We start from the raw sequence: 24,836 nt of genomic DNA on the forward strand, positions 1-24,836 counted from the left end.
TCTGTCTCTTGTAAGTCCTTGAACTTTCTGGAGGTGCAATAATACTGATAATAAATCAATCAAGTGTTCCTTTAATATCAACTAAATCAGCTGCATTGACATTTGATACATATCAGCACAGACATTATAAGATAAGGAAAATGAAATATAGCACGTTATCAGGGATTAGTGATGATATGGCACAGCAAATTGAAGTGTCAGCACTTGTGTTCTTCTAATAAATCAAAACACTACAGGAGGATTGAATGGAATGTACAAGCAGTTTCTTCAGTTAACACAAAGAGGACATGGCTGTTAGACACAAATATGCAACCCCTCTTGCATTGCAAGATTGTTTTCTGAGGACTACATGACTTGGTAAAATACTATCCCAAGCCACAGAGAGGTTAGAAGTCATACCCATTAAAGCTGAAGTAGGCAAGATTGGAGCAAATATGATTTTAAAAAGTTATTTTTATAAAACGGTCGCTATATCGTGACAGTAGTACATGAAACAGGTACCCTGAAAAAAAATAATGTGCAAAACGGCATCTGCAAGATTTCACAGACCGGAGGAAAATAAGCAGTAAGAGCTGATCTGCTGTCCAGCTGCTGTCTATAAGAGCCGGCTGTCAATCACTCGCAAAAACTCCGACGAAACGGTCAAACTAGGCAGCGCTGATCAAATATGAATCAATATTCTGTTACGATAATGTCTATTTCTCTCCTCAAATGTTCTCAGAATCATCTTGTAGTGCACGGTTTAGCTGTAAAATGAGAAAGTTTGTGACACCACCGACATTGTGAAATCTAGTGAAAGAACGCCAAGTTCTGGTCACATGACCGGAGCACAGCCAATAGGAACGCTCTCTCAATGAAATGACCTGTGATTGGTCAAAGTCTCCCTTCACGGGCTAGATGTTCTAAAGCCTGAAAACAGAGCCATGAGGAGGTGCAGAAGTCTAGTTTTCTCTCAGAACACTTGAATTACAATATGCTGAAAGGTTAGAATTTTTGCCCAATGATGCCAAAAATATACTGACTACTGCCGCTTTAACACACCTATAACACAGGTCTGTTCATACAGGTATTTAGGGGTCCACATCGACAACACTCTCAGCTGGAAGGTACATGTTGGAAACCTTAGCGGATGTACTTTTTACGCAGACTCAGGTTCTATGGAGTGGAGCAGAAGATCATGTTACTTTTCTACCGGGCTGTCTTGGAAAGTATTGTAAGATATGGCATCACGGTCTGGTACGGTAACCTGACCGTGCAGTTGAGGTCACAGATTTCTCGCCTGGTGCAGACTGCCATGAAGGTTATGGAGGTCAAAAACCACCCTACCCTCCAGATGCTTTATGAGCAGTCTGTCATCAGACAGGCACAGCAAATTGTGTCAGACCCAACTCACATCTTACATCAGGAGTACCAACTTTTACCTTCCAGCAGGAGATTTAGAGTCCCACGGTGCAGATTGAACCGTTACAAACATTCATTCCTGCCGATGTCTATAAAACTCCTCAACAACTCGTAACATCAAGCTATCATAATAACAGTGCAATATGTTAAATTGGGACAATGCAATATGTTGCATATGTGTAATATTGGACTATTGTCTGTGCAATATGGGCAAGACGGTAGACGGTGCAGTACACTACCGGTGCAATACCTGCCATGGTGTGTGTGATAGTGTGTGTGATAGTATGTGCCATTATGTACGTGAACTGTGTATGTGTTGAAACATCTGTTTCTGTGAAACTGTTTCCCTGTCTGATGTGGAATTGTTTATTATTGTTGCTGATGCTGTCTTAATTTAGTGTTTGTAACTGCAGTTGGACAGAGTCCAGGAAAAATTTCCCCGCGGGGACAATAAAAGTATATCTTATCTTATCTTAACAACATAATTGCCTGTTTTAATAGACTAAAGAACAGAGTTCTTGTCAATGTATTGTTGATTCGGTTGCCTCTGTACAGGGTCAACAGTTCATTGTGCTGTCAGTCATATAAGTGGAAGGGAGGACACGTGTGAAATGCCTGTTACTCATTGAACACCATAAATAATCCTGATCAAAGATCCTCTCCAGCTGCTGTCTTTATGGACATGTTTACACTGGCATCAGAGAAACAAGTTTGTGTCTGGATAACGACATGGGCTCCGGAGACGGTTTGAGGAAAATTGCTGCGCTGATCGGAGTCTTTGTGGTATTGAAGGTAGGGAATTTTTTGAAGCATTTGAAATTTTATCACATTGAAACAGAAATAAAAAAAAAAAAAAAAAAACGTCTCTCTAGAAGGGTTTAAATTTAGACATATCTCTTTTTGTGTGCTAGGTGCAAGCTGTTCCGACACGTGCCGGTTGGTTAACTTTATTGATCATATGCACATAAAACAAGCTTGGTTTTTACTTTTTGGCGGTAACAATAAATTTATCTTCCAGGTGATAATGCAGACGCTGGTGAACTGAGGGACGACATACTTGAGATCAATAGAGGTATACTTTTTAAGCCTTGTCAAAGATGCCCTGTTTCCTGTTGATATGTTATCGTAGAGGCAAAGTCCCGCCCCTTCCGGTGGACCAACATTGGACCTTATTTAGGAAAAAATATGAACGGTAGTGATATGAAGACAAATCATTTTTATGCTGTTTGAATTGCGCCATGAATCACACATATGATGTTTGTCAAAAACATAATTTTGCAAGTCAAGAAAGTTGCAGTTTGTCGTAAAACTGTTCAAGTATCAGACTGTGAAAATACGTAATTAGAAATACGACATACCCAAAAGTTGCGTTGGCCTAAGTGACATCTCTCTCGCTGAAGCTACGATGCCTAGGTCGTGTCTAGAAGGTAACCCGCGAATAGCGAAAACATGCAAAAACTTGCAAAAACTTTAGCATCTTAACCTTATCTATTCAAGGTCAATGCCAAACCTTAACCATCTTGCGAGAGTTTCACAATTTGCGTCTTACCTTCTAGCCACGACCGGATGCGTGTGCGTTTCATACTTGGATGTTCTCACACCAGCAACGGGTCTTGCTTATTCTTTCTCTTCCCGGCTGATAAAAAGACCAGGAGTCGCTGGATGAAACACAACAGGTAAGATAACGTTACATTTGTGCTTGGAATATAACTAAGTTAGCTAGCTAGCTAGTGTTGGTGACGTATATTGTGCGAGACATGAGATATAGTTCACTGACCGGTTTCACACAAAACTAAATGATACTACTACAAACCTACGACAAACTGCAACCTTCTTGACTTGCAAAATTATCTTTTAAATTGACAAACAGCATATGTTTAATTCAGGCCACAATTCAAATGGCATCAAAACTTATTTGTATCTTGCCATACATGTTTTTTATGAAATAAGATACCTTGGGGAATCAAGCCCCCAGGAAGAGTACTGGACTTCGAAGCAAATTTTATATAGTGGCCAAACGGCGGTACTACAACTTCTGTGTCCGTCACGTGATGCCATTGGACCCAAAATGACTTTTTCCCATAGACTTACATTGGGAAAGAGACGTCTGTAAAACAGAGGATCATTTTTTTTTAGGTAAATCAACTTCCCAGTATGAAAACTTGAATAGCCCTTATTCAAATCATTAGGTCCTAAAAGTTATAAAATGCACTAATAGCCGAATCCAGAGTTATTTTCCTTCTCCCATTCATGTGAATGAGACCCAGTCTGAGGCTGGACCGCGGGCTGGGAGGCGGAGTTAAAAAAAAACGCTGCCGCTCCATGGGCCCAATGGATGCGGAAGATCACTGGAAGATCCGGGTAATTCTATACTCAAAGTCAAGCTTTTTTTTTGCTTCATGCGCCACTGAGCAACTTCCATAGAATGATCAGGGCCCCGCCTCCAACGCTGTATCCAGTTCTCTTTATACATCCATGTGGGGAAGTTAGGAATACTGGAAAGGGAGGGACTTCACCTCACTATATACATCGTTGACTTGATATTCATATGTACTCAACATGTGTTTTTAGGGTTAACACACCTGTTTCAGGGAGACATCGCTGGTGATGTAAGTATACAGAGAGTCTGAGCAGAGAGTATGTTTGTCAAGAACTTAAAAGCATACTCTCAACACTTTCAATGTGTCTTGTAGCCCAACAGGAATGCAATCCTTGATGAAACAAGAAGATGGAAGTTTCCCATTCCCTATATCTTAACGGATTCTTTAGGTACACTATGCACAAAGGAATACATTTCGACCAACAAATAATTTCATGAGTAGGTAAATATGCATATCCTGATTTGGAATTTCCATTACTCTAGAACTGAATGCTAAAGGTGTGATCCTCCAGGCTTTTGAGGAATACCGTTTGAGATCCTGTGTGGACTTCAAGCCCTACGAGGGCGAGAGCAGCTACCTCTACTTCACCAAGCAGTCTGGGTGAGCTGCAGTGTTCCACACGACTCAGGAACGATCTTGGCTGTTGCACAACTTTATGGGCCATGCTGTCAAGTCATCAAAAGCGTTAAGATTAGGAAATGTTGATGTGACGAAATGCTATTTAGAGCTCAGTAACAGCACCTGAGGTCGATTGCTGATTGTTAATTTTCCATTTTACCAATTCAGATGCTGGTCATATGTTGGAGATGATAGAACAGGCCAGAATGTGTCCATTGGGGAGAGGTGTGACACTAAGTCCATTGTGCAGCATGAGCTCCTCCACGCTCTGGGCTTTTACCATGAACAGTCTCGCTCAGATAGAGATGACTATGTCAAAATCTGGTGGGACCAGATTGAAGACGGTGGGTCACAATATTTAATTCTTTTGTTTTATTCAGGGCTGTGGTCAGGATTTTAGAAATACTCCAAATTCCGCCATCACAACCCCACCCACCTAGGAAAATGTTGACTAGTCACCAACCAAGTATTTAAAATAATAACATTTAACAATTCAATATTTATTGAAAACTAAGGCTGTCAAAGTTAACGCGATAATAATGCGAATTGAAATTATTAGCACTTGTATTATAATGTAATCAAAGTAGGTTGCAGGCTGTGTCTTCTAATCTGTCGTGCATTACTAAGTTTTATAGGAGGTTTTATAGCTTCTACATATGCATAACGTTACGTGGTAGCATTGCTAGAAGGAGTTGATTTACTGTCAATTGACTATCTACATGACAATGTTTCTGCCTTCTCCACAGGTATGGAGCACAATTTCAACAAGTACGAGGATGACTTCATCACTGATCTGAACACGCCATATGATTATGAGTCCATCATGCACTACAGGCCGCTGTCCTTCAACATAAATGGAAGTGTCCCAACAATCACCACCACCATACCATATTTTAATGAGGTCATTGGCCAGCGGATGGACTTCAGTGCAGTGGACATCACCAGGCTCAACCGCATGTACGACTGTGGTGAGTGTCTCCTTTCACGCCTGCTCAAAGGTTACAGAAAGGCAACTGGTTCACATCCTATATCCTGGCAGGGAACGTGGTTAAGAATCCATAAGATACAGGTGTGTAAGAAAATTACTGATTTATTGTCACACTAGACCTGAAATACATATATATTCTCATCTCAAAGCTGCACTAAAAGAACTCTGTAGTCCCCTTCAGCTTTCCGAAATTTTAGTCTATGTTGAGCTTGTTCTTCTGCCCCATAGTCTTTGACTTAAGAGCCACACTAGAGAGATTTTTATGTATAAATCCCACTGGTAGTTGTAGATCCTCCATATTACACCGATCAAATTTGAGAATGTACTCCTTTCTGCAATCTCTGTAGAGCTTTGTAGGTTGATTGTTGCTAACTGTCCTGTTCCAGCCAACACACACACTCTCTTGGACCAGTGCTCTTTTGAGCTGATCAACATCTGTGGAATGATTCAGAACGAGCAGGACAACGCAGATTGGGTCCAAACGCTGAGCAGTCCAGCTGATACCGACCACACCGTGTCAGGGCGCTGCAGAGGTACTGAGCTAATTCTCTAGATCATATAGCCTCAACGCCCAGCTGTTGAGTGTCCTATATGATGTAACAGAAGGGCAGGTAATTAGATCAAATTTGACAGACTTACATAAATTAATATCTTGTTCAATACTAGCTATTTATAGCATTTATTTATGCTTCTTTGGTGCTTGTCAACACTCAAATGGTGCGTACCTACTCAGGAGGTGGCCATACGCAATAAAAAGTAACGGGGCTCATGCATGGCGCAAGGTGCCAGGGGTGGATGAGATTCACCCTGAGATGTTGACAGCTCTGGACATTGTTGGACTGTCTTGGCTGACATGCCTCTTCAGTGTCGCGTGGAGGTTGGGGACAGTGCCCGTGGAATTATTATTGGGCTGCTCAGCCTCCCTGGGAAAGTTTATTCTAGGGTGCTGGAAAGGAGGGTCCGACCGATTGTCAAACCTCGGATCCAGGAAGAACAATGCGGATTCCGTCCTGGCCCGAGAGTCCCGTGAGGATTATTACGGGAATATGGGGTACCGAGGTTGCTGTTACGAGCCATCCAAACTTTGTATAACCAAAGTGAGAGCTGTGTCTGTATACTCGGCACAAAGTCAAACATGTTTGCAGTGGGTGTTGGCCTTCACCAGGGTTGTCCCTGGTTGCCAATCCTGTTTGTGATTTTCATGGACAGGATCTCAAGGCGCAACCGGGGGGTGGAGAGTATCCGGTTTGGGGCCCTCAGATTTGCGTTCTGCTCTTTGCAGATGATGTGGTTCTGTTGGCTTCATCAGACCCGTAAGTGCCGGTCCATTTCAAGCACTTACCCTAACCAAATAGTTTTGTTCCCTAAATCTAACTGCGACCGTTTCACAACGTTAACCACGTCTTACAACGTTAACCACGTCTTATAATGTTAACCATGCGCAAACTTTCTGCGTTAAGATACTACGCAAAAGGCTGACGCTGGAAGCTTTGTGCCCAAGCGGCAAAATATGACAAGCAGGGATGAGGTGATGTTTTTTATGGATAAATGCTGTTGTAACAGGACATGAATAGCATTATGCTCTAATGCCAGTCATCACTATAAATCAGTTAACACAATATGTACCAATGGGCTTCCCTTTCTAGATTCTGGCTACTTCATGAAGTTTGACACATCTTCTGGCGCAGTTGGAAGCAGTGCCTTGCTAGAGTCACGTATCCTCTACCCCAAGAGGGACGAGCAGTGCCTGCAGTTTTTCTACAAGATGACTGGAGCAGCTGGAGACAAACTGGTGATATGGATCAGGACTGATGATGGGACAGGGACTGTACGCAGTGTCAGGAAGATCCACACCATTACAGGTATTTTATTTTATCCTTCCTGTGCCAGCACATAATACACTGCCTATTGCACAGTGCATTCTAAAATGTTGTCACTTCAAAATCCTTAATGAAAAGCACTTTCTATCCATGTAGTGGTTATTGCATTGTAAGACATTGTAATTCACAAACCAATTTAAATAAATCACCTGCTTTTTGTCTTTCAGGTAACGGAGATGCTGCCTGGGAAATAGTCCATGTGACTCTCAAGGTGACAGAGAAGTTCCGCTATTTCTTCCAAGGCATCAGAGGATCATCCAACTCCTTGGGTGCCATCTTAATCGATGACATCACTCTTACTGAGACCATTTGCCCCAGTGCTGTCTGGCAAATCCACAACTTCACCAGCGCTCTCGCCACCACTCCTCTTGGCAGTCCAGTTAAAAGCAAGTGCTTCTCCAACTCAGAGGGCTACTCATTCGGTATCAGTGTTTACCCAAATGGAAAAGTGAGTGCCTATCCAGACTATGTTGGCATAGCCTTGCACCTCTGCAGTGGGGAAAATGACGCAGTGATGCAGTGGCCAGCCATAAACAGGCAGGCGACTATCGTTGCCATGGACCAGGACCCGGATGTAAAACTGAGAATGTCTTCTACAAGAAGCTTCACCACAGGTAGGTGTCACTGGCATTTAGAGTTCTCTAGCCAGATGAAAGGGTTGGCTTAGTTCAGCTCTACGGTGCTTTTTTAGCATTCTAGCGCTTAGTTTTATGGCCCACACCTTTACTGTTTTGGTTCATTTTCACCAATCTCTTCAACCTCGTTTCCAGCAGCTGGTTTCCGCAAAAAGTCTCTTGAATGTAGGATGAATGTAAATATCCACTCTCCTTTTAGCTCTGCTTTTGCTCTCCACCAAATCCTGTGGGAAATATCTTGCTCTTTAGCTGCTAAGTGCTTTGCTATCTTCACTGGCAAGTCGCTAACCTTGTCTGCCGTTTGATGCTAGGCAGGTAGTGTACAGTGTGTTGTTAGAACTTTTTTGATGAAAACAGCTGCCTGTAACGTTTAGAAACAAGCTTGATGAGAGAGAGCCAAAATAGTAAATCTGCTGGCCATACAATCAAAACACTAAGCTGAAAGGCCTACAGTGATCTCTGTAGATATTTTGTGTGGTTCAACTCTGAAGGCTCTTGATTGTGTACTGAGGGGTGTAGGATACTACAAAGCAATTTTGGGTTATAGAGGTAGAGTATGTCAAGCCTAAAGCCAGTATTTCAAATGTCACAAAGGTGGCTTTCTTTTATCCTGGCTAGATCGCCATGGCAACCTTTGCTGCAGACCTAGCCTGAACCATCTTCTCATATTAGCTCCGGTCAATGTCCAGAAAATCGGGTCTGGAGTTGCCCTTTCACACATGTAGCACACGACAGGAGATTGTCTGTGTCAGACGTGTTCTCTACTGGAAATATTCCGTTTGGTTCAGGTGCGGTGGCGCCTGTGTAGAGCGCGCAGGCTACGACGCGGCTACTGACTACTTGACCACGTAGCTGGTTTGTAATTTGGTCATAAAGAACCAAGTTTCTTGCCATTGCTTGAATTTGTTTGACAATTTCGATATCTGCCCTTATCGACACAACTTCACGAATCTCGACGTCTCTCCAGTTTTCCACATTTTCGTTGGCGTCCTCGTGTAAATGACCCTTCTTCTTCACAATTGGATGTTTGTTTTCTTCTGGTTTTGCACCAGCCACATGGAAATATCATCAACACGCCCACTCGCTCATCGTGAATTCTCAGGACAATGACCTGCTCTTATAAAACATGGGTCCAATCGGACATTACGCAAACTTTGTAATAGGGAGCTGGCAGAGTAAAGTCCGTTTAATGTTCAGTCTTAATGATTTGGTCATTTGCGTTCTTGCATACAGCTCCTCCGGGTAATGTCTAGATAAGTTCAGGTTTGCAGTGCATGTGTGAAAGGTGCTCTGGTGTGGAGCAGGTTATGTTCACAGTGTAGCTTTTTGCTGTGCACTTTCTGTTTCGTTCATAAAAAAACCTTTTAGGCTTTGTCAAGCCAGTTTAGGCAACACAAGTCTGGCTCTGTCGAATTTGCTTCGTAGTACACACCCTGATATCCTGTTTCAACCAAAAACATGTAGAATTCAGAAATGGAAAACGTTTGCTTTTTTTCTTGACTATTTCCCCCCCTCAGTCACTGATCCTCGTTGGAACAAACCAACAGCTACTTCAGGTGCAGTGATGGATGAAGACTGCCAGTGCTATCGTGGTCAAGACTTTGGCTGGAGCACATTCATTTCTCACAAGCACTTGGACAGGAGGAGCTTCCTCAAGAACGATGACCTCATCATTACTGCTGACTTCAATGGTGAGAATCAGAAATATCAGCTCTTCCACCCGGCTATACTAGACTATTCATACATCAGACAAATAGTCTGCCAAACAACAGCTAATTTTCTACATTTTTAAGAACATTTCCTGCAAATGCCTGTTCAATACATAGAATTCTTTTCAGATTTCCTGCTACTTTAAATCGTGTCTCACTTTTCTTTTTTACATACATTATTTGAGTTAACAGTTTATTTTAACATCTTCATTAACTTGTTGTTTCGTTAGATTTGACATACTTGATCAAGACTGAGGTGCCTGTCAAACCGGCCGCACCAAGTAATGACATCACAGATGAGAAGCCAATCAGCGAGGTGGAAATGAGACCAGAGGCTCATAAACACAGAGAAGCACGTGCTGCCAACCCCTGTCATCCCAACCCTTGTTTTAACGGAGGCATGTGTGTGGAGAGTGAAGGGAAAGCCTCATGCAGGTGTGTGTTTTCGGGAGTCGATGTACAGCACATGGCTATATCTGTGGCAATTTAGGAACTTTTAGAGAACTGGGGATATTTTGGCCAATCTTCACTTCCAAAAGATATGAATTTAAATTCAATGTCAATTAGGCGCAGGCCAATGCACTTACATAAGGCTTGCACCCATAGGTGTTTGAATAGTTTTTGTGAAGTGTGAAGATCAATACCACCATGTGTTAAAGATATAGTTTGGATTGTTTGAAGTGGGGTTGTATAAGGTACTTATCCATAGTCAGTGTATTAGCTTTAGTAGATGGCGGTCAGCATGCCCCCAGTTTAGAGAAACAGACAGGAGTAATGGCGTGGGAGGAAACTACTGTACTGATGTGGACGGGGGCTGCAGCAAAACATATTTTAGCCACCTTAAAAAAAATATCAGTTTAAGTGTACACTATTTTTAGAATATTTTCACCGCTATACCACTAGCCCTTTCCGACGGGGAAACTGAAGCCTTTATATCCATATGCTCCCTACAAAGCCACCAGATTCCATTGACAAAAACAGTAATTACCTGTTTAGTACCTTGCAGAACACGGAAGTTGCCCATCTACCGCTGCCTTGATTGGTTAGTTTGTTTGTATTATTGTGTGACTTTGGGGAGTCTGAACTGACCATAGTCTTTAATACACTGACTATGGTTAAGTAAATCATACAACCCCACTTCAAACAATCCAAACTGTCCCCTTAAAGCAGCAGTACGCAGAATGTTTTTGTCATCATTGGGCAAAAAATGACATAATAACCTTTCAGCATGTTGTAATTCAAGTGTTCTGAGAGAAAACTAGACTTCTGCACCTCCTCATGGCTCTGTTTTCAGGCTTTAAAAAGGCTGTTCATTCAACGGAGGCAGCTGTCAATTACTTGAGAACTCCGATCAAACAGTTAAACTAGGGAGTGCTGATGAAATGTGAATCAATATTCTGTTACTGTAATGCGTATTTCTCGCATAACATGTTTTCAGAAACATCTTGTAGTGCAGTGTTTAGCTGTAAAATTATAAAGTTTGCTCCGGCTGGTGGGCGGTGCTTGGTATTTCTTAAACTGATCTCACCATGGCGGCCGGGTCAACAGAACACTACAAGATGTTCCTGGAAACATTTTAAGCATCAGGCACTACAGTAACAGAATATTGATTCATATTTGATCAGCACAGCATAGTTTGACCGTTTGATTGGAGTATGCGAGAGATTGACAGCTGCTCAGAGATGGCAAGGCTCCAGCTCGGCTCTGATTGGTTGTTTTCCTCCGGTCTGTGAAAAATGCAGATGCCATTAGGAGCACCGGTGGACACAGAGGAACATGACTTTTTTTTTTTCAGATTACCTGTCCGATGCACTGCTGTCACGATATAGTGAACGTTTATTAAAATAACTTTTAAATATTATTTGCTCCAATTCTACCCACTGCTGCTTTAAGTATGGAGCTGGATCCAGGAGTTCATTAGCTTTGCTTAGCATAAAGACTGGAGGCCGGCTCAGTAATTAATACAATCCCTCAGTATTACTTTGGCCATTTATGATATAATTTAGACTACTCCGGGCATGATGAAAAATAATGGGGAAATGTAACTGTAGTTTCTTTAGTATCCTTTGAGAAAAATACTTATTTGCTTTCTTGCGGACAGTAACACAAGAAGATCTATACCACTCTCATGTTTGTGTGTTAAGTATGGAGCTGGAGCCAGGAGGCAATAAGCTTAGTTTAGCATGACGACTGGAATCAAGGGGAAATAGCTAGCCTGGCTCTCTCCAAAGTTAAAAAAAGTGCCTACAAGCACCTCTAAAGCTGAGTAATTAGCATGTTTTATCTTGTTTGTTTAAAATGTAGACAAACAGAAATGTGAAACTTTAGTTTGTAGTTTTATTAGCAGTTCTGTGCTTTAACTATTTCTTGGTTAACAAAATGTATATCATATTTATATCATATTTATATAATTTTTCCATAATAAAAAAAACTTTGTCTGCTGATATTCTCAGGTGTGCATCAAGCCAGACCACCTACTACGCTGGTAAGAGGTGTGAGGACCTGAATGTAAACGGAGGCATTCTAGGAGCTTTGATCGGTGGCGCAGCGGGGACCGTGGTTCTGACGCTGGCCATCTTCACCGTCATCAGGAGAGCTCAGTGAAAGACATTTCAGAGGAATAATGTGTCCTCTGCGTTCATTCAGCAGTGAATTCACGGCAGAAAATGGTGCCAATGCTTTTAGAGATGAGTATTTGTATCAGTTTATATAGGCTCATCATTTTTGGACACTAAATGCATCTCGGGCCTTTATGTGTTACGTCCCCACATGAAATTTATTTTTTATTTTTTCCCTTAGACTGAGCCCAGAAATCAATCCCCAACAACCACAGGGGAAACTTCAACTGTCAAATTTCTAGTTCTCCCAAATGAATAACATTTTTCAATAGAGCACGAGTTTTATGTGTCTTAAGTTTGTTTAATTTGTATGATACAAAAAAATCATATGTAGTCCACTAAATAAATTCTGTTATGAAAAATTAATAATTTCGATTGAAACTTCTGAGTCATGCATCGTGTAATGAACAATAAAAGACATTATTTTCCTTGTCTTTATTTCAATACATATTTTTAGATACATACACTAATTTGACACACATAGTATACAGGTTATAGTTCAAGTCAAATAGTGTACATTTACAGACATTCCTTCTAAACAAAATAATCAAACCAAGCCAAACTTGTTTAAAGGTCCCATATCGTGCTCATTTTCAGGTTCATACTTGTAATTTGTGTTTCTAATAGAACATGTTTACATGCTGTAATGGTCAAAAAACACTTTATTTTCCTCGCACTGTCTGCCTGAATATACCTGTATTCACCCTCTGTCTGATACACACCGTTTTAGTGCCTTTCAACGGAATTGCAATGGAATTGCGTTGCTAGGCAACAGTTTGGGTCCTTGTTTACTTCCTGTCAGCTGAGGAAAATAATAATAATATAAACTGGGACACATTTAGAATGTTTACGTTTGAAACCGTGTAATGGTCTAAATATTGTAGATTTGTGACATCACAAATGGACAGAAATCCTAACGGCTTGTTTCAAATGCACAGTTTCTGAACACGGGCTGTGTGTATTTCTCCGTAATTTGAATGTTTTGATAGTTTAACAGTATTTATATAGCACTTAAACCTGCTTTATAATATAAAAGACCTGAAAAGCTCACTTTTTACAATATGGGACCTTTAAATCTATGTTCTATACACAGTCAACTCAATCTGGGCGTACAGAATGCATGACATCTAATTTGGCTCTACTTAATGCTATACAGTGGCAATTCAGTATTTTGTTTCACTTCTTTGGCACTTATAATGCAAATGGAATTTAATCTGTATCTGCTTTACCCTTAAAAAATAAAATGGTGGCAAATATATGCGTTAGCTAGATCTACATATAACTCCCTGGAGCAGGATTTCCTGTGAAATCTTTGTCAGCCTCATCTAAGGATGATGACCATCAGCGCAAGTGCTACTACTACTACTACTACTACTACTACTACTACTAATAATAATGGTCAATTCTATCAAATCATTTAATATTATCAAAACATGCAGTGTTCTATTCAGTAACCTTTAGATGACAATTAACCTTGTATTAGGCCATTCATCTATACATCTGTAACTGTCTCTATAATCTAACACAAAGTAGACTAAGAGTTTTAGGCTACAAGTGGAGCTGCATACATGCGAGTCGCTGTTTCCGTCTCCACAATCTGAAACGGAGAGATGAGCAAGTATTTAGATCATTTCTAGACTAGATTCACAAACTCACAAAATATCAAAATCTGCTTACATGTGGCGCAAAAGTGATTTATATAGCCGACAGACCCATTTCATGTAACTTTGCATTGCCTGTTAAGACGCTGGGTGCTATGGTTACTGCAGCAGCATTTGCCATTGGACCTTACTGGGTCACCAACAGCACAACATGCGTTATGATCACAAAAGCAGAAAATAGATAGAAGTAGTCACTGAAAATACACAAAACTTTTCTTTCGGTAACACTTATACTAACGATCATTTATGAATGGTAAATTGATAGTTACCGAATCTTAGTTAATAGTTATTTTACTGTTAATAAAAAACATTTAAACGATAATGAATAATGTTTACTAATAATTTGTAATGCTATAATTTGTTATTTTTATCATTAGTTTGTTTAATATGAAATAATTAGTTCATAAATTCTATATTGTATAGCTGATAAGAGACGATAACAATACATTCTGATTACATTAAAAATTAGCATTTATTATCAATTTATTGTTGTACAAATTTTTAACATTTTAGAAACTATGCTACTACATTTTATATAATATATAAGTATTTGTGAACGATTACCTACCAAATGATTTGTAAACCTTTAAGAAATCGTTTTTTAAAACATCTAAGGTTTAAACATCTTTAAGGTTTACAAAAAATATATGAATCATTAACAGATACTTATATATATATATGTATATATATATATATATATAGTAAATACATTTTTATAATGTGTGCAACTGTAAACTGTTCGCTGTCTTTCACATTCTTTCACAACAATGACCCGCTAGCTATACATTATCCCGCTTATTAGACGGCTACACAGCGTTTTTTGTTCTGTTTTGATCAAAGCAGAGGGTTAGTATGGTTTATAAGACAGCAAGTCAGTGTTGCTCAGTAAAGATGCTGGTGCAGCAACCCAAGCAGAATCAGCAGCTTTGCAGTCTAAATGCATCTACAGTCCTGAAATGCAATTGTTATTGAAAATGTGTGTGATTGAAGATGCAGCCATAGACACAAGTTAAAAGGAGAGTCTTAATGGCATAAAATAAGACTGACCTCGGTCTTCATTTGTCTTTTGTGTACGTGGTTGTCAAATTCGTCTTGCTCTCACTTTTTCCTTTGGATTTTGCCTGAGGGTAGAATGAAAAACGAGTTACGATGCATGTTTCCATCATTTAATGGCGTTGTTCTGGATAGACCTCATTGGTAAACTTACCGTTATGAGCCTTATCATTTCCTCTCGAACCTGTTAATAAAAGCACAGATAGCTTAATAGATTGGGCAGATGGTAAATACTAAACAACATGATTATTGCCAACATTTTTCGGCCCCCGGCATCAAACCCATGCCTCCCATGGCGAGGAAAAAAGAAAGAAAGAATTCCCTACCTATGACCACTGGACATTTGAGAGATTTTCAATAAATCAATGAGCATACTGACACTGATAAAGCATAGCAGAGATATCTTTCTATTGATAAAATGACAAACCTACCTTTTGCTCTGCAAAACACCCAGTGATCAAAATGAAAAGGCCCTGTAAGAGAAGAAATTGAGTGCAACGGGTTATATTTTTATTTGGAAAGAAATATTAAATACCACATTTAAGGTGTGTTATGCTAATGTAGTGGCTAATGTAGCCTAGTAGCCTCAATCAGAGATGTGGAGCAGGCTACATGAGACATCACTTGCAGGGTTTCCGTCGGAAAAAAATGGTGCCGATCCACGTGTCCTGGAAGATTTTAATGTCCCGGACAAACAGGAGAAATTCCGGTCAAATATTATCCGTGTTTATTGAAATTAAAAACAATTGAGAGGCAGGCTATATTAAGAATAACGCCACAGTCCCTCTGTCTTAAAACTGTATCACTGGCCCTGTTCACACCTGGCATTATCATGACATCATCACAGAAGCCGTTTCCATGCTGCAAAGCAGACAAGCGATCGGGTCTGCCTTTATTTCTGAAATTTTTCCGATCTTTACGGACATTTTTCAAATTCTTTTTTCGGACACCTTTCGGAATTTTTTCAGAAAATTTTGGAGATTTTTTGGGCATATTTTTGGACAATATTTGAAAATCTGTTGTGCATTTTGGGATAGTTTTGGGAATTTTTCGGCCTTTTTTGGACATATTTTCACACATTTTTCAACCTTTTTTTCAGACATTTTTTGGGAATGTTTGGCATTTATATCAACCTTTCTAAGGACATTTTTACAGATATTTTTCTGACATTTTCAGACATTTCTTTTGGACATTTATCAGCCTTTTTCCAAATATTTTTCAGAATTCTTTCAGACATTTTTCGCACATTTTTCAGTCTTTTTTTGGAATTTTTTTTTTATGTTATCGGTTTGTCTGTCTATTCACATGAGGAGCTCAGAAACCCGCGGATCCCAGCGGCACGTCAGTAGAGTAGGCGGTCCTTAGAGTGGCCCAGGACACATTCACTACAGACTGCTAAAAGAATGTGGCCATATGTGGCCCAGACCACCTCTGAATGTGGTCTGAAAGATCCAATCTCAATGCGTCTTGAGTGCGTACACACCTGTACTTGGAGCTGTCCACTTGTGATCTGATCACTGAGGAGGCATGTTGATACCAGGTCTTAACAGGGCCGCAGACTCATCGCCATTATCAAGGTTTCTGCCAGTGTATTGCACCGACGTTTTTTTCTTTTTTTAAACTAAAATGTGTTATACAGGTAGCGAACTCCTTCAAGGAATAACCCAGTGCGAAGGTGTTGCGTGCATAACGTTAGTGAGTGTGGCGGTGCGTGGTAAAAAAAACAAAAAACGGTAATTACCAGATAACAGAAACCCTGATTGATCACTTGAGGCATTTGATCAGATTCCACACAGCTCTCTCTATAGCCCAAAAAGGCTTCATACAACTTTTTTTTCACGTTATGCAGTAGTACGCCTCAAGACTTTTGACGTGTAGGTGGAATTCCCCTTTAAATGACGGTGCCAACTCAGTTTTAGCGCCAATCGGCAATCCCTGGCTACCTTACATATAAATGATCCCAATGAGTGAGTATAGGGATTAAATATATAGGTTCAATTTGGGGAAAAGAGAGCACTGGTAGCGATTGGTGGAGTTGATATTGGAATTGGTATTGGGAGAGGAAAAAGTTGGATTGATGCATCACTAATATCAACATTCTGTTTGGTGTGTGTGTGTGTGTGTGTGTGTTTTGCTTTCAAATTACCTGGAAGGAATTGAGGATGGTAAAACTGTAGCTGGCAACTTTATACATGGGACTGCTAGTCTTCAATAGGAGCAGAGCGAAGCCAATTATCCATGTTACTCCAAAAACAGGCGTTAGAAAGACCAACACTTTGATGATGCTCTTGGCTGTCTCCTTGTCGTCTGCCTTGCTGCCCTCAGGGGCCGAGGACTTCACTAGAGTAAGAATAACGACCACCATGGAAAAGATATTTGTCAAAATAACGGTTCCTATGGGGAGGAGGAAAGCATGAATGGAACCCTCCAAGAGTCTTTCATAAACTAGCCAGCACGTTTTCTTATTATAGTATTCCTTCTCGGTGTATTTAGAATACACATAGCTGGATCCCACTATTAAGATTGGGCAAATGTAGCCTACGATGCTGGAGAAGAACATGAAGACTCTTTTCCTCAGCGGGCTGAAGACGAAGATGAGCTGGTGGACGAGCATGACGCTCATGCACAGCATCCAGCTGAACATGGCCAAGTAAAACAGGTGTTTGCATACCGTCAAAGTCAGGCACCAGGTGTCCCCGAGACTCTCAGGGGAGGTGGAGGCCAAGAAACTGCAGTTAGCGAGCAAGAGGAACACGGCAATGTTCACTATGGCTGTGTGACGGAAATGCGAAAGGTTGCTCTTGACCACGGCCGACCACACTAGATACTCAATGATGAGGAAGATCAGCAACGAGCAGACGGAAATACCCAGGCCCACATTGGTAATGATATCTAGGACTTTATCAGGTACGTCACCCTTGGACATGAGGACAGAGAATGAAGTCAGGTGGTTGCATTCACAGACTGTGCGGTTTCCATCGCTAGTTTGGGCAGTGCATCCCACATTTGACCATTCCCTCTTTAAGGTGTCCCAGAATACGCAGAAAGGTTTAGTGGGTACCAGCTGCTCCTGGGGAAACTGCATTTTAATTTTCATAATTTCTAAATAAGGATCGTGGCGGTCCTCCAGCGTCGTCGATACTAAGAGGCTGGTACGCTCCTTTGTGACGTAATTATTTTTTAGTTTATCCATTAGATTTTTCACGGCAACGGTTTTCATTACTCCAGTGGACTTGTTCAGATTCACGTCGATGCCAAACACGGACACGTTACAGTCGCGACTTGTGCAGAATTTGAGCTGTAAATTTTGAGTGTCGAGATCGTTGCTCTTGTTGAACTTGATATTCTGTACTAGTTCCTCCACGGAGTGAAGGTAATTTGATGACATCTGCTCAACAATAGATCTGTTGACCCCACCCCAGGTCTTGTTCAACATATTGCTTGCTGCGTTCACAAAATCCTGAAACAGAAGAATACAAAATAATCAGTGCTAAGGCACATTTTACCTTGGGATGTCCTGAGCCGATCCTAAGGATAGGTATCCAGTCGCAATTTAATGGACCAGTATCGGCTAAAATAAAGCTGACCGAAATCCAATCCTTTCTCTACTATGATGTGTTTTGTCCACCTCAGCCTGCAAGTGTTGCAGCTGCTCTCCTTTACCGACTAAATTAGAGAAAATGTGTTTGGGAAATCATATCGTCGCTACTTAACGTTTTATGAATCACAACTTCCCAATTAAACTTCCTTTCTTTCACGTCATATAATTTAAGCTTATAAACTTTATAGTTTGGAATCAGGACCTTAAGTTTTTGTATCTAGTTGCTTGTGTAATATGGGTGTGCAAGTTTTAGTAGGCTACATGTATTATTTCCATGTGTCAGATATATATTTAATCAACATTTAAAGGTCCATTTTCAGGTTCATTCTTGTATTTTGTGTTTCTACTAGAACATGTTTACATGCTGTAATGTTAAAAAAAAAAAAAAAATTTCCTCATACTGTCTGTCTGAATATACCTGTATTTACCCTCTGTCTGAAACGCTCCGTTTTAGTGCATTTCAATGGAATTGCAACAGAATTGCATTGCCTGGCAACAGTTTGGGTCCATGTTTACCTCCTGTCAGCTGATGTCATTAACATACACTGCAACCAGGAATAAACTGGGACACATTTAGAATTTTTAAGTTTAAAATGGTGTAATGGTCTAAATATTGTATATTTGTGACATCACAAATGGACAGAAATCCTAACGGCTTTTTTCAAACGCATAATTTCTGAATACGGGCTGTATGTATTTCTCTGTATATTGAGCGCTGCAATACTTTCACAGTATTTATAAAGCACTTAAACCTGCTTTATAATATAAAAGACATGAAAATCTTGCTTTTTACAATATGGGACCTTTAAGTAATATAGCAGATCGGACTCTATATCATCAGATACTCAAAATTAAGGGACTCGGATTGGGATCTGGTCCAAAAACAAAACATTGGGACATCCCTCATTTGGTCATTTGGTTAAAGTCTTGTGTCTCAAAAGTGCGATCTAACATGACCTTGTTTAAAAACCTAATCACAATGTAGAGAATATTTCATTGTATTTTGGAGGCGTTTCAATGGCCCAAGCAACTGAGCCAAAATAGTTTTGCCCCAAAAGCAGCCCAAATCCAGTACATTTAGTTGCCAGACTCATGCCATGGCTGAGAATCACCTCCAGGGTGGTAGATTTCTGAAAAGCTAGCTTAATTGGACTGAAGCTAGCTCGAGCTAAAAAGATTAATAATTGAAAAAAAAAATCACCCATTCTCAAGACAAATCTTGCAGCCTTATATGGGCCAGAGGCTGAAGTTTTATCCTCCAGTGTAGGGCTGTCCCTAATACCATTTTCTGGGCTTCGAAGCTTCGGTAAGAAATATTCGAAGGTATTCGAAGCTTCGGGACAGTGCTGCTGCCGCACTACTGCGCACACACTCACACACACCCCTACACATAACAAACAGCGACATCCGTCTGAGAATGACTAATAATAATGTTGAATATTAATAATGAATAATGTTGTGGGATTATTATTTCATTGGGTATTTTGGGATTTATACATTATTGCATACTTACATATATATATATATATATATATAAAACAAAGCATTTGAATACTGATTTGAAGTTCAATTACCACGGCAACGGACGAAACTTCGAAGCATTCGGGTCAGCCCTACTCTAGTGCCAAAAAAAACAACCCAGACACAAACAGGACCGACAAACAGCCAAAGTTGGATCGATTCAACTGGCTACCTGTAGAGGGACTAGAGGATCTTCTCAGCCCATAGTAGAGCAATATGTGAAAATTATGCACAGCTTTAGATGACACATTTAAAACACTTAAAGTAAAACTGCACATTTTGACCAAAAAGTACTTGTGCGATTACTTCTGAAGCTTTTAACCAGATCTTGTGGCCTTGTCATGATGAGGGTTTAGTTGTTATGACATAACCCAAGTATAGAAATTCAGCTATGTGGCAACAGGTGGTCGTATATAGTGTGTGTGTTCTATCTTCTGGGTGTACCAGCAGAGATGTGGAATGGTTTGTTGTAAGTGCTGACTCCTTGTGACTTGTGAAAAACACTTGCTAGACATTCTACTTACCATCCTCCTCCATCCAAATTCCATACTGAGGTCATGTGATAACAACAAAACCATCTCCATGACAACTTAAACAGCTGAGGAGGGCTACGAAATATGGTTAAAAGCTTCGGGAAAAAAAAAGAAAGTAGCCTACATGGCCTTTCCAAGGTCATGCATGAACCTTCAAACTCAAAACTCCACATGTATTACAGAAAAAGTAATAATAATCAACAAGGGCTTACAGGAAGGACATCGTCTTGCAAGTCAATAAATTCCGATGCATTGGCCATCACATCAAGAACACTGATGGAAGCGTTAACGTCGGCAATAGAATAATCGTCATCGGATGTAGAGCTGTTCTTAAGCCCTGCAAATATATCCAGGGCCACCGCCTGGGTAGCCCCTAGTCCCTTACGGAAGTTCTAGAAACAAAAAAAAAAAACAGTATCTCAATGTAAAAATGTACAAAAGCACACAAAATACATCCTCACGCAAAATGTTGATGGGGTCTGGGGATGGGGAACAGCTGTGACCTTGAAATTATAAGGTTCCATCTGCGATTTGAGAGGTTTTAAGATACTGAGGTTCAACGTTTTCACATTCCAGACAGCAAAACTGATATACAGTTAAAATAACAGGCATACTAAAGGAAGTGAAAAAATACGACCTTCTAATTCAGATAACTAATTTTCCTCTTGGAATTATAAGGTTATATCTTCTAAGGCTTTACACAAAGCAATGATTTTGTTGGAAAATGTAGACAGTTTAATCATATTTGCAAGCTAACTGTCTAGCATGGTACCTGATGGTAAGAATCTCGCTATTCACCAAGTTCAAACAAGATTACTCCAAACGTGGTTGGCTTTTCTATTAGTGGCATGTGTTTGATGAAGCCATGAATTTTGAGTAATATTGAATGATCTATTAAGCTAATTTAACCCCAGTCTCAGAGCAGTGAGGTGACATGGTAAAGAGACGAATTTCAATTGATTATCTTTCCGAGCACCGTGGTCTGCAGGTACACCGTTACAGGGCCTAGAGAATGACTTTTCTCTTGTCAAATTTTAGGGCCATTAATGCATAAAAGTCAAAAAAACGTACTCGAAATGGTGAAACTTCTTATATTGCCAGATGGATAGGTCATTTTTGACAAAAAACATCAGATAGAACTTTATCATTTTAAGGTCATGAGCTGAAATGCTGCACTCACTTCTGCAGCATTCAAAACTTTCTTCAACTCTTCATCAACGCAGTTGGGAAACACCGACTGCCAGGTAGTGCCATCACAGGTGCGTGACTTATAGCCAACCCTGCCCTCTGGACATGTTGTATTAATCACTGTGTCTCCAGCTGGGGTTTTTGGCCAATATTGTCCATTTACATTTTCCTCAATGCAAAATGTTTTACCCTCTTGGAGAAAAATATAGGGAATCATTAGTTGATGCAAGAGACATTGCAAATAAATGTAACTATAAACAAAGTAATACAGTATTCTGAGAATGTGAGAATATATCCGTTCTCACTCCCAACTTGTCAAATACCGCCGCTTGGTCAGTGCCCCAAGGCATCAGATAACAACGTACAGAGGCACCCTTTAGAGAATGTATGCGACGCACCAAGCTTTCAACTAACTCCAACGCAAACCCACCCCGTGCGTTATTCAACGGTCGGAGCAAGTGACGTAGTATAAAGAGCATAACGGCGCGTCCACACCACCTGCGCCTGACAGCTGCCTGGTTGGACGGCTGCGTGATTCACGCGTCAGGTGTTCCCAACAGCTGCGTTTCTGCTGCTGCTGCCAGCCCTTTCTTTCTACATAGAGTTTGCCTTTCATAATGGCCAGTTCATTTCATTATAAATATAATTTATATTTATTTAAGACAGAAAAAGGTGAAGAAACGTGTGGTAATTTGTAAATAATAGTAATAATCCACCATTCAAACCCAGTACAATATTCATTCATGGAGCTCTCCAAGTCACTGCATGTTCTACAACACTGTCCTGCACATATTTCAGAATAAAAGTCTAATGTTAACAAATGATGGAATTCGGTCCACAGAAAAAAAATATTCTTGAGGGCTTTTATTTTGAAATGAAAGCAGGAAGTGTTTACTTTTTTCATGTCCGTGACATATTCTACAGATATAGACATCGAAAGTGTAGTAATCTTGCTGGTATGATGTTAATATACACACAAACGATCACTTTCACTGTCTGTTGCTGCTGTGAACCGCACTGCTCGCGTTAAAAATAGGCGAGACCTCCAATCTCTAGAAGAGACGCAGCTGACACGCAGACAAGTTTATTTTGAAAGGACACTATGCATGTAACAAGCGTATATTGTCACACAGCCCCTGTCACATCCAAAACTAATGCTAGAGGGGTATCTTATGCGTCGGTATCCGAAGCCGAGCGGCACTGACCAAGCGGTGGTATTTGATGAGTTGGGAGTGTAGAGAATGTGTTGCATTATATCATAGACTGAGTTGATAATAAAGCAGATTAAACAGAATTAAAATTCTTTACATCATTTTTTTTTTTTTAAAGAATCAGTTACCATAAATTACTGGGATATCCACTCTTTCACTTTGTACTTGGTCCTTAGTGTTCTTAAAAGTGACAGTAACATATTGTGCCTTGCTGGATTCCGTACAACTGACATCAACGTTGAAAGCATAGACCAGGTTATCTCCATCAGCTGTAAAGAAAGATTAGTTTCAGGGTTAGGTTTGTGGTTGTGGAAATTCATTCATTTTGCAGAACTATTTTGAATTTAAATTTGCATTGATGTTAACAATTAAAGCAGCAGTACGCAGTATATTTTTGGCATCATTTGGCAAAAATTCCATAATAACCTTTCAGCATATTGTAATTCAAGTGTTCTGAGAGAAAACTAGACTTCTGCATCTCCTCATAGCTCTGTTTTCAGGCTTTAGAAAATCTAGTCCGTGACGGGAGACTTTGATCAATCACAGGCTCTTTCAGAGAGAGAGAGCGTTCCAATTGGCTGTGCTGTGGTCATGTGACTGGAACTTGGCGTTCCTTTAACAGATTCCACAATGGCGGCAACGTCAAAAACGTTCTCATTTTACAGCTAAACAGTCCACTACAAGATGATTCTGAAAACATTTAAGGAGAGAAATAGGCATTAACGTAACAAAATATTGATTCATATTTGATCAGCGCTGCCTAGTTTGACCGTTTGGTCGGAGTTCGCGAGTTCGCGAGACACAAGACCTCAGATCAGCTCTTACTGCATGTTTTCCTCCGGTCTGTGAAATCTTGCAGATGCCGTTAGGAGCACCGGAGGACACAGAGGCACATGATTTTTTTCAGGTTACCTGTTTCATGTACTACTGTCACGATATAGTGACCGTTATATAAAAATAACTTTTTTGAATCATATTTGCTACAATCTGCCTATTTCTGCTTTAAAGTAGCGTTTTATGCTGCAGCTAACTAACGGAAGGAAAGAGAGAGGACAGATTTGAGAAATACTGTAGGTTTGTCTTACATCTGTAGTCAGGTAGTGCATTTTTCCCTGTACCCCTGTAGCTCCACCAAACTTCAAAGGTCTCTGTGCTGTTTGAGATGGTGGCAATGACATTTATAGGAACAATGTGATGCCCTCCCGAACAGTCTACAGTAAGAGGATTGGTCTTCATGACGATCACATCGGGCAGGAGAGCCACATTCAATTCTGCCTTGGCTGTGTGCCTGACTGACCGATGAGTGAATCCACACTCGTATGAGCCTGCAGGAAACATGTAGGCAAATTCACACTAGCAGATTTATCTTGGAATCAAACAATTACATTAAACAGACGTATCAAAAGTAAAAGTAGTGGTTCTACAGAAAAAAATTGTCCTCTGTAACTGATATAGTATTATGTATGACATTATAAGAATGTTATCACTGATGCATCAGTCTGTAAGCAGCACTTTACTGTTGTAGCTAGTTGGAGCTAGTTTTAACTAGCCTGTTTTATCAACAGTTCAGCGGTTCCCAACCTAAAGGGGTCACAAGAAAAATCTTAGGGGTTGTGAAGTGACTATATGGGGTAGGAAAGAGGAAGAAGAAGGAAAAAGACCCTGGAAGAGCACACATGTAGAACTGAGGAACATAGGACCCTGGGAACACGGGGACCCTTTGTCATGTTCCCATTATGTGCCATATAAATCTGGGGAACATAGGACCCTGGGGATATAGGACCCTGGGAACACAGGACCCTTTGTCTTGTTCTCATTATGTGCCATATAAATTTAGG

At 40.3% G+C, this 24,836-nt stretch overlaps 2 protein-coding genes across 3 annotated transcripts; one reads left to right on the plus strand and one right to left on the minus strand.

Annotated features, from left to right (window-relative positions):
* The first annotated feature begins 2,017 nt into the window (after positions 1-2,017).
* mep1a.2 (meprin A, alpha (PABA peptide hydrolase), tandem duplicate 2) lies at positions 2,018-12,662 on the plus strand. 2 transcript variants are annotated; one of them, XM_074615828.1, is made up of 14 exons: positions 2,018-2,193; positions 2,313-2,337; positions 2,420-2,473; positions 3,973-4,010; positions 4,095-4,170; positions 4,265-4,382; positions 4,569-4,744; positions 5,147-5,368; positions 5,775-5,921; positions 7,035-7,250; positions 7,436-7,882; positions 9,421-9,594; positions 9,843-10,047; positions 12,066-12,662. In XM_074615828.1, exons 1-14 carry the CDS (start codon positions 2,131-2,133, stop codon positions 12,214-12,216), a joined length of 2,112 nt encoding a protein of 703 aa, XP_074471929.1. In that variant the 5' UTR covers positions 2,018-2,130; the 3' UTR covers positions 12,217-12,662. The 2 variants fall into 2 exon arrangements, with proteins under 2 accessions (XP_074471929.1, XP_074471930.1); XM_074615829.1 differs by having other exon boundaries at positions 2,084-2,184.
* Positions 12,663-12,758: 96 nt separating this feature from the next.
* Positions 12,759-24,317, minus strand: adgrf3b (adhesion G protein-coupled receptor F3b). The gene is made up of 9 exons (XM_074615827.1): positions 24,084-24,317; positions 23,127-23,267; positions 21,780-21,979; positions 20,812-20,991; positions 17,091-18,404; positions 15,376-15,417; positions 15,099-15,128; positions 14,939-15,012; positions 12,759-13,827 (listed from the first exon to the last, which is right to left on the minus strand). Exons 1-8 carry the CDS (start codon positions 24,232-24,234, stop codon positions 14,947-14,949), a joined length of 2,124 nt encoding a protein of 707 aa, XP_074471928.1. The 5' UTR covers positions 24,235-24,317; the 3' UTR covers positions 12,759-13,827; positions 14,939-14,946.
* Positions 24,318-24,836: the final 519 nt, after the last annotated feature.

This window comes from Sebastes fasciatus, chromosome 18 (assembly GCF_043250625.1).
Source record: "Sebastes fasciatus isolate fSebFas1 chromosome 18, fSebFas1.pri, whole genome shotgun sequence".
In the NCBI taxonomy this organism is placed as follows: Eukaryota; Metazoa; Chordata; class Actinopteri; order Perciformes; family Sebastidae; genus Sebastes; species Sebastes fasciatus.

What these genes read in the sequence shown, in the direction of transcription:
- mep1a.2 (XM_074615828.1), top strand. Translation starts at nt 2,131, where the DNA reads ATGGGCTCCGGAGACGGTTTGAGGAAAATTGCTGCGCTGATCGGAGTC. An exon ending in CAACCGCATGTACGACTGTG is followed by an intron (nt 5,369 to 5,774) that starts GTGAGTGTCTCC and finishes GTCCTGTTCCAG; the next exon opens with CCAACACACACACTCTCTTG. An exon ending in GAAGATCCACACCATTACAG is followed by an intron (nt 7,251 to 7,435) that starts GTATTTTATTTT and finishes TTTGTCTTTCAG; the next exon opens with GTAACGGAGATGCTGCCTGG.
- adgrf3b (XM_074615827.1), bottom strand. Translation starts at nt 24,234, where the DNA reads ATGAAGACCAATCCTCTTACTGTAGACTGTTCGGGAGGGCATCACATT. An exon ending in GGATATCCCAGTAATTTATG is followed by an intron (nt 21,980 to 23,126) that starts GTAACTGATTCT and finishes TTTTTCTCCAAG; the next exon opens with AGGGTAAAACATTTTGCATT. An exon ending in AAATGATAAGGCTCATAACG is followed by an intron (nt 15,013 to 15,098) that starts GTAAGTTTACCA and finishes TTCTACCCTCAG; the next exon opens with GCAAAATCCAAAGGAAAAAG.